We start from the raw sequence: 13,790 nt of genomic DNA, 5'->3' as shown, positions 1-13,790 counted from the left end.
AGTAAGGTATCCTCAAAAGATTACATTATCTAATATGACAAAGTGACATTATTCTATACGTCATAAAGGCCTTGTATAGTATGCCAGCAGAGCAAGGTGTAGCTGATGATGGTCCTTCCTCCATGTTTCCCATTAACTTGTTGGGCACCAAGTGTGGCTCACATGTAAGAACTATCCCTGGGGTGGGTTCTTCTGGGCTACGCTAGGCACATGTAACAGGATCACTCTACCTCACATATGTGGGTTACCTTGACTCTTGTGCTGTTTTCACCAATGCCCTGGGACAAGGCTGGGGCCAACATGAGGGAATACTTGACCTTAAGGCACACCTCTACTTTTAGATATGAATGTACACCATGTTACTTCTGCACCATAACTGTTCTCCAGCTAACTCCCAGGTCCCTGTGTAATTGTACATCTTCCCGCTGTAGATTGCAACTAAATGGGCCATGCCGAACACTGTCCACAGCCACCTGTCCAGCGCCTTCCCACCACTAATCCCAGTGGCAGAATGGAACCCTGCTGTGCACATAGGGTAATACTTAAAGTGCAGACTCTTCATACCACCATGTGCTAGTGACCCGAACTGTAGACTACATGTAAAATTGTGCCGGTTACTTGCATTACACCTGCAAAGGTAGAGTCCATGTAAACAAAGATCCATTAGTGGCATTCCCTAGTGGCTGGAGTCTTCAGGTCCCGATGACCTCCCACATCATGATGGCTCCCAGAAGTTTAGCTGCAGGTTCTCTCTACATGACCCCAGGGCTCTCTGCTCCAGACACTGTCCCTCTTTTATTTCACAGGACCAGTGGGTCAGACCCAAAGTGAACCCGCCAAGTAAAAGGGTAAAACATTAACTCTAGCCCTTCCGTCCAAGGCAGCACCTAACTAGCTAGTTTACTTACAAAGTATCTCCAAATTTTTATGTTAGGGACATCAGACACTGAATGCACTTCATAGAGAATATAATATAACGAAATGTAGTGACATCTGATGGTATAAAATTGCTTTTAAAGTGGTATTAAACAGAAGCAAACATTTGTTATATTTCAGTTTAGCAATCTTTAGTTGTGATGGCTGCATTCGTTTTTTTTGTAAAAGGTTTTCTTTTCTTTCTTTTCACCTGGTCATCTGGCCAGTAAATGTGTTGTTTTTTTAAAAGAACAAGCTCTCTTGCAGTTGTAGCAATAACAGGCATGAGGCAAACTATAGACCACTGACATAGGTCTATCAGTTTTTATTTATTCAAAAGGAACAAAACTGTTGCTGTAACTGCTTGTGTAACTGCAGTGTGAACTGGAGATCGGCTTCAATAATTTAGTGTATCTAAATCTGCTAGTACATCTAACACATCTCTTCCCCCAGATTAACAATGCTGCTCCAGATTGGTGGCACACAACACAGGAGGTGTGTTACTGGCCACATTACCAGGTAAAAACAGAGGGAAAAACCGAAAAAAGACTAATGCAGTCATCACATCTAATGGTTGGTAAGCTGCAATATATTACATTTTTGTTTTGGTTTTAATACTTTTTTAATTATAACTTACCTGTGTGAAAATTTTTTGAAGCAGTGGCTTTGCTGCTGCAACTTGATCCATAGGTTTCCACAGTCAAGTTATATATCTGGCCACATTTTAATGTATCAAGTGTACAGCTGAGTCCTAATGAGCTGCATTCACTTCTTTGCCCATCTTCAGCAGCGATTGTTGCTGTATATGAGACTGCCCCGAGGGCTGCTTCCCAATCAATAGCTGCAAATTTTGTACTACAATCGAAATTCATATTTGGATTTCTTGCTTTACAAGGAACTAAAAAGAGTAAGCATTAGCAATATTTTAATGTCAAATACAACAGAACAAAAGCAGGAGAACAAACTCACACCCATTAATGCTGATCAGAACCCGCCAACTTTTAGCAGCCATCTTGCCCACTGTTTAAGTATTGAAGAACACAAAAATCTACCTGCTGATTTGTAATTTTGCTCAAATGTCGACATCCAGGATGTGTTCTGGCATAATGGAAGGCTGTGCAGGGTGGTTACTAATATATTGGTGACATGTAAATTAAAGCTAAACTCTAGGCAAACAGCTGAGTACACAGAGTTAAAACATTTAGGGAAGCTATTTACATACCAAAGGATCTATATATCAGTCCATTCAAAAACAAGCTCTGTAAATCTCATATTTGGATGCCCTATCTGACAGAGCAGAACTGTTGTTTTTTTTTATGTGGCAGTTAAGTAACACTTACAGGCTTTTCCCCTCCCCCGCCACTCTCCCTACCTCTATCTGCATGTTTCTTATTGTCACATGTCCTTGTGCTGCTTTCCCTTCAGCCAGTCTGGGATCTGCTGTATAGGGGATTGCAAGAGGCTGATATCAAGTCAAATTTCAGGTACTTGCTGTATGCTGCTTGCATTTAAAACATAAGTTTAATGATGTATTAATGAATATGGTGCTGCATTAACTTACGGTATGTCTTTTTATCTGCCTAGAGATTAGCTTTAAAGGGTTTATTCTCCTTTATTGAAAAACTGCCTATGCAGATAAGAGACGTCTGTGAATAAAAGCAAACTGCAGATTTGACCAAAGATGAATAGTGACCTTGCTATAGGTGCAAGCCATTTATGTGCCTCATGAAGCCTAACTGTAAAACTCCTGGAATGTTTGTAAGTGAAGCCTAGCTGTTCTGTATTAACACCATTGTGTTGAGTAGGGAGCCATCTATTGGGCATTCACTGCAATTGCACCCTCTGCTAGGCTTATCAATAAATAACAGAAAGTGTTTGTTAACCGCTTTCCCGCCGCCCTATAGCAGAAATACTGCTACGGGGCTGCGTAAAATCACATGTATATATACGTGATTTTGCATTTACGCATGCGCCCCCTACCCATGCTGCCATTGGCGGCCTCAGTTGTCGATCACCGGGTCTCGGAAGGTGATTCCCCACCGGCATCCAGCGATCGCCAAGTATCACTGACGAGGGAGAGACCTGTATGTAAACAATAGAGATCTCTTCCATGTCAGCTCTTGCACACTGCTTTGTATTGCTCTGCATAGCAGGGCAATACAAAGCAATGTGCTGACACAGTAAAGCGCACACAACACACAGTAAAACAGTGCGCAGCAAACAGTTAACCCTTTGATCGCCCCAGATTAGCCCCTTCCTGCACAGTGCCATTAGTACAGTGTCAGTGCTTTTTATTAGCACTGATCACTGTATTAGTGTCTCCGGGGATGTCGGTGACAGTTAGTCCATTCCCCCCAGTGTCAGAATGTCCACCGCAGTCCCGCTATAAGTCGCTGATCGCCACCATTACTAGTATAAAAAAAATCCAGTATCTATACCACCATTTGTAGATGCTTTAACTTTCACGTAAACCAATTAATTTACATGTATTGGGATTTTTTTTTTAGCAAAGACATGTCGCAGAATACATTTTGGCCTAAATTTATGACGAAATTTGATTTGTTTTAATGTTTGTAATGGACATGTTTAATAGCAAAAAGTCCAAAATATAGTTTTTTTCTCAAAATTGTCAGTCTTTTTTTGTTTACAGCGCAAAAAATTAAAAACACACAGGCGATCAAATACCACCGAAAGAAAGCTCCATTTCTGGGAAACAAGAGATATAAATTTCATTTGGATGCAGTATTGCATGACCGCGCAATTGTCAATTAAAGTAAAGCAGCGCTGTATCGCGAATAATGGCCTGGTCAGAAAGGGGGGAAATTCTCTGAAGGGCAAGTGGTTAAATAAAATAAAGATAAAATAAATACTGAATACTTGCTGTATATTGCTTTAAGCATTGCGACATCACGATGCTTAAAGAAATATACAGCAAGTATTCAGCAACATTGAAAAACTTTACTATGGATTCAAATTTCAACATTTTAATGGTGTTTTAACTTGTGAGTGCACCACTTTATTTAATAAATTAATTTTAAAGAGGATAAGGCACTATATTTTTTATTACTTTTCATGGCTATTACATCTATGGAGATAAATCCCTAAGGAAGCAAGAGAGACCCCCTGGAGGGAAGAGGGATATTTCCGTCCATCCATTCAGCTCCAGGAAAATCCATAAGGAAGCGAGGGGACCCCCTGCTGAGAAAAGGGAACACTCCGTCTATCCATCCATCCATCCCAAGAAAAGAGGGATAATCCTGTCCATAGACCACTAAGTCCAAATAAAGGGACACAAGCTTTTTATTACTTCACTTAATGGTTTGGTCATATACACCAGGTGAGAGCACAATCGGTGAAGGTGATTTTTCATGATTGGTGGAATGCACGATTATTATTTCGTATCACAGAAGTATCAAAGTCATGGACTTAATAAGGACATGTTTGCAGTAGTAATATAATTTCAGTGATATAGATATATTTTTTTTTTATGCTGGAGTATTACATATTTAGTTTCTATTTAATAGTTATTTAATCACTATTTTGTTATTGCAATTGGTAGTGAAGCGCGACACTATTTCTAACAGTATAAACTAAGGTACATATATTTGAAAATCCCTCCTGATGTGCTGACTGCCTATCTCATCTCTTGAGGCCCTAAAATCCCAGAACAGTACAAACACACCCAAAATGACCCCTTTTATGAAAATTATTTTTTTACACCAAGTTATCAGTTTAATAGGGTAATTCTCACACACAGCATAGGCATACTTAGAATTACACCCCAAAACACATTATGCTACTCCTTTCCAGTGTGGCATTACCACGTGTCAGTCTTTTCACTTTTTTGGACTGATTATACAGTGGACATATTATATTTTCTATCACACAAATCAAACAATTGTATCAAAACCATTGTACTGTACTGGTCACCTCTCTAAAAGTGATCAGGAAATATAGTTTACTGTAGTATTACCCATAGAAGTCCCCTTTCCTATAAGCCAAGCAAGCCTAGCTTACTGGCACATGGCTACCCCCAGGAATGCCATGTTCACTGGCAAGGAAGTACAGGAGGTTAAAGAAAGGAAGAACAAAAGAGTTCCTGTGGTTTCAGGAGTGCAGTTGTCCACAGGGGATGGCTAGGACTGGCGTCTTGCAGGAACATAGTCAGTAAGACATGCAGATGGGTCATGTTCAGGCACAGGCAAAGACATGGTCAGAAGGTCAACAGGCAAAAGATCAGTTCAAGCAACAGGAAGAAACATGGTCAATAAACAGGCCAGGTTTAGTACAGATGACAATCAGGGACACTAACTGTGCCTGGCTGTAATTGGCCCTGGTACCATGTGATCGCTGTGGCCAATCACACAGATCTCAAAGTAGTAAACAAGGCGTTATGAATGACAACCTTGTTTACCACTGTAACTGGTAATCTGCTGTGTCCAGTCTATGTCCGCATCAGCGCTGCTCACATCCCACTATAAATATACATATATATACAGTGGGGATCGAAAGTTTGGGCACCCCAGCTAAAAATTGTATTAATGTGCATAAAGAAGCCAAGGAAAAATGGAAAAATCTCCAAAAGGCATCAAATTACAGATTAGACATTCTTATAATATGTCAACAAAAGTTAGATTTTATTTCCATCATTTACACTTTAAAAATAACAGAAAACAAAAAAATGGCGTCTGCAAAAGTTTGGGCACCCTGCAGAGTTAATATCTTGTACTGCCCCCTTTGGCAAGTATCACAGCTTGTAAACGCTTTTTGTAGCCAGCCAAGAGTCTTTCAATTCTTGTTTGAGGTATCTTTGCCCATTCTTAGTTACAAAAGTTTTCCAGTTCTTTGAGATTTCTGGGCTGTCTGTCACGCACTGCTATTTTAAGGTCTATCCATAGATTTTCAATTATGTTGAGGTCAGGAGATTGTGTAGGCCATGGCAAAACCTTCAGTTTACGCCTCTTGATGTAATCCCCCGTGGATTTCGAGGTGTGTTTAGGATCATTATCCATTTGTAGAAGCCATCCTCTCTTTAACTTCAGCTTTTTCACAGATGGCATCAAGTTACCATCCAAAATTTGTTGAAATTTTATTGAATCCATTTTTCCTTCTACTCGTGAGATGTTCCCTGTGCCACTGGCTGCAACACAACCCCAAAGCATGATTGATCCAACCCCATGCTTAACAGTTGGACAGAGGTTCTTTTCATTAAATTCTGTGCCCCTTCTTCTCCAAACGTACCTTTGCTCATTCTGGCCAAAAAGTTCAATTTTAACCTCATCGGTCCACAGAACTTGTTTCCAAAATGCATCAGGCTTGTCTATATGTTCATTTGCAAAGTTCAAACGATGATTTTTGTGGTGAGGACAATAGGTTTTCTTCTGATGACTCTTCCATGAAGACCATATTTGTACAAGTATCTCTTTATAGTGGAATAGTGTACCACAACTCCAGTGTCTGCCAGATCTTTCTGGAGGGATCGTGCAGTCAAACATGGGTTTTGAATTGTTTTTCTCACAATCCTGCGAGCTGTTCTGTCTGATATTTTTCTTGGTCTTCCAGATCTTGCTTTAACTTCCACTGTTCCTGATGACTGCCATTTCTTAATTAAATTCCGAACAGAGGATATTGACATCTGAAAACGCTTTGCTATCTTCTTATAGCCTTCTCCAGCTTTGTGAGCGTCAACTATTTTCAGTTTCAGTTTTCTAGACAACTGCTTAGAAGAACCCATGGTGCTGATTGTTGGGCCAAGGTCAGATGAGTCTGGGCATTTAAAACCTTTGAGATTGACATCACCTGGTCTTCCCAGACAATGATTGAGAACAATCCATGACACTGGCAGGTCTCAGCTTGGCAAAGGGGGCAGTGCATGCTATAAATTCTGCAGGGTGTCCAAACTTTTGCAGACGCCATTTTTTTGTTTTCTGTTATTTTGAAAGTGTAAATGATGGAAATAAAATCTAACTTTTGTTGACATATTAGAAGAATGTCTAATCTGTAATTTGATGCCTTTTGGAGATTTTTCCATCTTTCCTTGGCTTCTTTATGCACATTAATACAAATTTTTAGCTGGGGTGCCCAAACTTTCGATCCCCACTGTATAGTGGCTTGATGGGAGGCGGTTAAGTAGCAACTTTAAAAAGATTCTGTTTTATTGCACTGGAATCTCATCGCTGGAATGATGAAACTGACTTCAACATTGCTGTATTTTTTGCTGAACAATTTAGCATTCCAATAGTGGTCACTGAGGCTTTTACACCAGCAATATCCAAACTTTCTAAACAAAGGGCCAGTCTATGATCCTTCAGACTTTAGGGGGGCAGACTGTAGCCAGCGGGAGCAGAAACTGTCCCAGCATCGGACAATGTCTCAGGTTTGGTGGTTAGTGGGTATAAAAAATTATACAAAGCCTGTGGTCAGTAAGAGGAGCAATAGTGCCTCATCATTGATATCAGTGAGAGGAATAGTGCTACATTGTTGATGTTGGTGTGAGGAATAGTGCCAAATTGCTTATATCTGTGGGAAGTGTGTTGTTGGAATCATTTGAAAGAACAGTGCCCTATCGTTGGTGTCAGTAGGAGGCATAGTACCCCACTGTTGGTTGCATTTGGAGAAATAGTCCTCTACTGTTGGTGTCAGTGAAAGGAATGGTCTGTTATCATTGGTGTCTGTGGGGGAAATAGTGCCTCGTATCAGCAGTAGCAATAGTGCCTAAAATAAGTGGAAGGAACAATGCTCCAAGGGCCATGTAAATGCAAGTACAGGGTCACATCTGACCCAATTTGAAGAATGTTGCTTTAGACTATTAAATGGGTATGTGTGTGCGGTTAGCTCTGGGATAGTGCAGGCCTTAGTTCCAAATTGCAAAAAAAAAGTTTGAGATCCTCTCTGTATTGTACACTGGACATCCAGATTCTAAATGGGTGTACATAAATTGATTAGAGAGCCATCAAGGGTGCCTTGTGGTGCTCATAGTTTGGATGCACTGTGCACCAAATGGATCCACTTTAACTATAGGGAAACAAACTGCTATATTTGAAATAGTCCTGGTGTTGGATTCAGGGGAAAGTTCACCTGATGGTTCCTCTTTAATGGAGCAATATTCAGCAGTGTTGGCAACAGGAAAGGCAAGTAGTTACATTTTTTTTCCAGTCAGCTGTTTTATTTTTCATTTAAGATCAGTGACATGGTTACTTTATGAGTTTAAATGTATTGTAATGTTAACTATTAGATTTAGTGTTTGAGTTCAAGCTTGGGAAATAAAAATAGTTAGGTACGGTGTTAGAATCAGGGATCTCGGATAAAGGATTAAAATTAAATTTTGAAGTTCAGATTAAGTGAATTAGATTTAAGGTTAGAGGTTAGATGAAGGTTGTGTCTAAAGTGGAATTCCAGTCAAAACCTCACTAACTCTAAACCTACTCTCACCCCATTCTAAGACTATTCTATCTAACCCTGTAAAGAAAAGATCCCAATACTTGCCTATTCTGAAGCCACTCTGATCTGGTCTCCAGCAGCGACTTCTGTGAAGAAGAGAAAGCTGACAACGGCTGGGAAAAGCCTAGGAGATGCCTTCACCCACAGACTTACTATGGGGCATCCATTGTCGGCTGCCTCTCCCCTACACAGAAGCCCCCATTGACAGTTGATCCTGGGACCGGACCAGAGTGGCTTCAAAATAGGTAAGTAGAGTGGTATATTCATTACAGGGTTTGATAGAATAGGCTTAGAATGGGGGTGAGAGTAAGTTTAGCGTTAGGTAATGTCTGGAATTCCACGTTAAGTGCTGGTGTTAGGTCAAACATTAGTGAGCTACAGGTCAGCAATATGAACATTTACCCCACCATGGTAAGCCATCTAATATATAAATAGAAGGAATTAGCATTCTTTTAAATACAGTATCTTTTAATGATGCATGCGTGATACATGATTTTCCTCCTATGGCTTATCTTTCCTGAGCTCTGAACTATGTACGTTACACACTCAGGACCTCTGTACACTACATACTCCTGACACCTATATGCTGTAGATTACCCACTAAGGACCCATACCTAATACCTGAACTATGTATGTTACCCACCTGCACACTATACGGTACAGACTCCTGGAACCTGCACTGTGTACATCACATACTTCTGGCCCCTGGCCTGAGTACATTACACACTCTTGACCCCTGTATGCTGTACATTACATATTCCTTACACCTTCACTTTTTTCATTATATACTGTACATCTGATACCTGCACAATTTTGCCACACAGGTAGGGTATGGGGCCCAATGATTTCTAACAGTGGCCCTTTATATACACACACACAAAAAAAACCCACATTGGGGTTGATTTGCAAGTAAATTTTCCCCAGAGCTCAGTGAATGTGGTGCACTTTCACTTTGCAAAAAATAGCCAATCACATGCAAGGGAAAATAGTATTTTTGCTTTCACATGATTGGATGATGCAGTAGATATTTACCTCATTCACCAATTTCTGAGGATAATTTCTTTGCAACCTCCCTTACAAAGTGAACAGTGGATTTGCCTTTAGTAAATCCATCCCATATACATAGGTTTGTATTATGTATGACAAAAATCAAATGCACATACCTGTATTAAATGTTGTGGATGGACTGACATCACTGATACAAGTGTTCCCCACAGCAACAACTGTAGTAATAAATGTTAGACCACAGGAGAGTTGGGGGAAACTGCATGATGTATTGCTTGTTTGACAAAAATACTTCCCTTGGGGCCCTGTGGCACTTGCTGTATAATTCACAGCTCCTGCTGTTTCAGGCCACATTACAGTGACCACACTGGACTCACAGTTCACGTCAGACTGTACTGCTATTGGTACACATGGAACTGCAAAAAGAATAGTTAACAGTTAGTCACAGTATGATATATAGAACCAGCAAACACAAATGCTCCTGCGCTTGGGGATGGACTCGATGCAGGCTACAACCACATTAAGAATGTCCTGGAACATGCACACCTTGCTGCCCTCAAATGGACCGGGGAAATCCAAATATACTGAATGGGGAAAGACAAAACAGAGGGCACACAGGCCTAGTGCATTACCATAAAAAATGTTTAATAAGAAATAAAATAGGTGTTTTACTCACAAACGACAAATTGTCACAGTATGATATATACCACCATGATGCTAGCCCCGATAGAACACTATCACAAGGCTGTGTATTTCATAGCTATCCACCTCTACAGCATATTAAAGGCATTTTTTAGCTTTGGATAGAGCGGAGAGGGATTAGAACCCCTGTCAGGTTTTATTTCTGCCCCTGCCCCCATTAGGGAGATTCATCCTCTCTATTTCTCCTATTTACTGTTATCACTGATCATGAAAGTGAAAGAAAATGCCAAATTTTGGGTTGTCACCAGAAAAGAAATTAAGGGGAAACCATCCACTAGTTCAGGGACCCTGGTGACAATCTGGGATTACCTCACTTTTGAGGGAATATCTCTCACTTTCTTTTCAGGCTTGGGAAAAGAAGTAAATGGAAATCTCCCTAAGGGGGCACATATGGCAAACATATGGCAGGGCCTGTAACCCTTCCTTAGGGCTTGTTCTGAACTGCAATCTGCGGTAGCCTCCTCACCATCTGTTTCAACCCCTAAAAACCCGCACCAATGCACAATGCAATATACGTGGATGTGGTGTGGTTGCGGCGCAGACCCATTTACTTGCTAAACTTTTTGCTGCACTGCTATGCAAAGCATCATGGTTGCGACATGCGTATACCCTCATATGGCTGCCTTTGCAGCTTGAGGGAGGTAGTTAATGCGCGCCTCAAAAATCTGTTTTTACCATCCCCCATAACGTGTAAACTTGGCCCTACTCTATCCAACATTTTAAAAAGTTTTGCCTTTAGTTCTACTTTAAGCTTTTACATTGTGATGGCTTTGCAACCACATAAATTAAAGAATGCATTGCTGCTCAACAACTGAGATCTACAGACGGAGATTTAAATATCCATGGGACAAGAGGGGCAAGCAACAAATTGTTACTTCTTTACAGACTTTTCATTTCCTAAAACCTGCAGGAGAATGCATTCATTTTATTTTACACAGACAAACTGTGTGGTTTTGTCTATTCTTTGGCAGAGTAAATTTTCTCTAAGTTCCGGCTTTGAATTTTAACAAAGGTTTTCTTATGATTTATTAAAAGGCCCATTACATTTCACCAGTATGTATCTGTTCCTAAGTGGACAGTACTGTCTAAATAAATTGAACACCGCTAAATCTGACTATTTAGTAAACCATAAAGTGCAATCGTTTCCATGTAAAAAACCTAACTCGACTATGTGCACACAGGGGTTGATTTAATAAAGACAAATAGACTGGGCACTCTGCAAGTGCAGTTGCTCCAGAGCTTAGTAGATGAGTTAAAGCTTCACTTTGCAAAGAGTACCCAATCAAATGCAAAACTGTATTTTTACTTGCACATGATTGGATGATGGAAGTCAGCAAAGATTCTGCTCATTTACCAAGCTCTGGAGCAACTGCACTTGCAGAGTACAATTGCACTTTGCAAAGTGCACAGTCTATTTGCCTTTATTAAATCAACCCCACAGTATATGCCTGATTCACAAACTAGTTACCAAATTGTGCGCTTTCTTCCTCTGATATGGTTTTGTTAACATTTTCCTATGCTAACTTACTTGTCTGCCAAAACTCTTGCAAGCATGAAAAACCAGAAAAAGCACAAAGTAATGTATTACTGGTAGTTTATAATTTTTGGTCATTTATTGATGAAGAAGCCATGGTAAACACAGGTATACTGCATTACCTACCACATTAGGCAAATAATATAAAAGGGAATACAATTTGAAAATGCAGCGATGATGAGCAAAATTATATTAAAAATATAATAAATGCATTAAAAAAGGCTTACATTTTGCATATGAAAAAGACATGACATACACTATAATTAGAGATGAGCGAAGAAATGAAAAATTCGATTCGACTGATTCGGCGAATTCGTGGACAATATTCGATTCGAGTCGAATAAATTCGCTGTGAATTTAACTTAAAAAAGGGTGTTTCTAGGCTTCAGAGAGACTTAATATTAGTGCAGAACACTGTACCTTTAATTTAAATGCCCTTGGAGTCTGCTGGGGAAGAGAAATAATACTGTCTGTCAGTATGACATGCAGATGAGTGCCGTCGATCTTAGAATCACTGCACACTTCACTCCTTTGGCCAGTCACGGGGCCAAAACCAGTGTTTGGAGCCACAGTGTGGCGGTGGAGGCAGCAGCAATGGGAGGCCATACAGCAACCTATGACAAAATGGAAACCAGCAGGAGCGTGAGGAGACCTGAAAGTGGCACATGGCAGAGTGGGAGCAATGGGAGGCGGTACAGGGACCCAGGTCACACTGTGGGCCCAGCAGCAGCGTGACCAGGCGGTACGGGGGCCCATGGCCGATATGGGGCTTGGTGGCACCTATGGAAGGCCTGTAATCTGCCAGCAACCTATGACAAAATGGACAACCGCAGGAGTGTGAGGAGATTTCAAAGTGGCACATGGCAGAGTGGAAGCAATGGGAGGCCGTACAGGGACCCAGGTCACACTGTGGGCTCAGCAGCAGCGTGACCAGGAGGTACGGGGGCCCATAGTCGATATGGGGCCTGGCGGCACCTATGGAAGGCCGCTAATCTGCCAGCAACCTATGACAAAATGGACAACCGCAGGAGTGTGAGGAGATTTCAAAGAGGTACATGGCAGAGTGGAAGCAATGGGAGGCCGTACAGGGACCCAGGTCACACTGTGGGACCAGCATCAGCGTGAACAGGCGGTACGGGGGCCCATGGCCGATTTGACCTCATTCATCCCATAGTCCTGCCGACTCACGAATAGCGTGGCCTCCTCAAAGGGCCTGAGCAAGCGCAGGTGTCACACATGAGCTGACAATGGCTGACATCTAAGTTACACAGGGAGTACCTTTATCCGCTTTTAACATCAGGAAATCTGTGATGGCCTTTAGCTGTTCGTAAAGGCGGTCTAACATATGTAGGGTTGAATTACACCTTGTTGCAACGTCACAGCATGAGGAGTCGGTACGGGGGCCCATGGCAGATTACATGTCTGGCAGCAGCAATGGGAGGCCCGTAATCTGCCAGCACCCTATGTCAAAAAATTTAACACACCAGCAGTGTGAAGAGACCTGAAAGTGGCACATGGCAGCAGAGTGTGGCGATGGAGACAGCAGCAATGGGAGGCCGTACAGGGACCCATGAGAGACTCTAGACTTGGCAGCAGCATGAGGAGGCGGTATATAGGGGCCCATGGCAGATTAGGGGCCTGGCAGCAGCTATGTGAGGCCCGTAATCTGCCTGCACCCTATGTCAAAAAATTTAACACACCAGCAGTGTGAAGGAGACCTGAAAGTGGCACATGGCAGCAGAGTGTGGCGATGGAGACAGCAGCAATGGGAGGCCGTACAGGGACCCATGAGAGACTCTGGACTTGGCAGCAGCATGAGGAGGCGGTATATAGGGGCCCATGGCAGATTAGGGGCCTGGCAGCAGCTATGTGAGGCCCGTAATCTGCCTGCACCCTATGTCAAAAAATTTAACACACCAGCAGTGTGAAGAGACCTGAAAGTGGCACATGGCAGCAGAGTGTGGCGATGGAGACAGCAGCAATGGGAGGCCGTACAGGGACCCATGAGAGACTCTGGACTTGGCAGCAGCATGAGGAGGCGGTATATAGGGGCCCATGGCAGATTAGGGGCCTGGCAGCAGCTATGTGAGGCCCGTAATCTGCCTGCACCCTATGTCAAAAAATTAAACACACCAGCAGTGTGAAGAGACCTGAAAGTGGCACATGGCAGCAGAGTGTGGCGATGGAGACAGCA

At 42.0% G+C, this 13,790-nt stretch overlaps 1 protein-coding gene across 1 annotated transcript in view; it reads right to left on the bottom strand.

The window, feature by feature from the left end:
• The window catches only part of LOC149450900 (uncharacterized), a 222,272-nt gene that overhangs the window by 136,998 nt on the left and 71,484 nt on the right, over positions 1–13,790 (bottom strand). Inside the window, exons 17-18 of the mRNA XM_089691268.1 lie at positions 9,519–9,776; positions 1,553–1,813 (exon numbers count right to left, since the gene is read on the bottom strand). Of these exons, the coding sequence (XP_089547394.1) occupies positions 1,553–1,813; positions 9,519–9,776 (519 nt within the window). The remainder of the gene's footprint in view (positions 1–1,552; positions 1,814–9,518; positions 9,777–13,790) is intronic.

Source organism: Staurois parvus, unplaced genomic scaffold (genome assembly GCF_062004578.1).
Source record: "Staurois parvus isolate SC_StPar_1 unplaced genomic scaffold, SC_StPar_1.0 ptg000560l, whole genome shotgun sequence".
NCBI lineage: Eukaryota > Metazoa > Chordata > Amphibia > Anura > Ranidae > Staurois > Staurois parvus.
The sequence above is the reverse complement of the archived record's forward strand: the minus strand, read 5'-3'. Positions and strand labels throughout refer to the sequence as shown.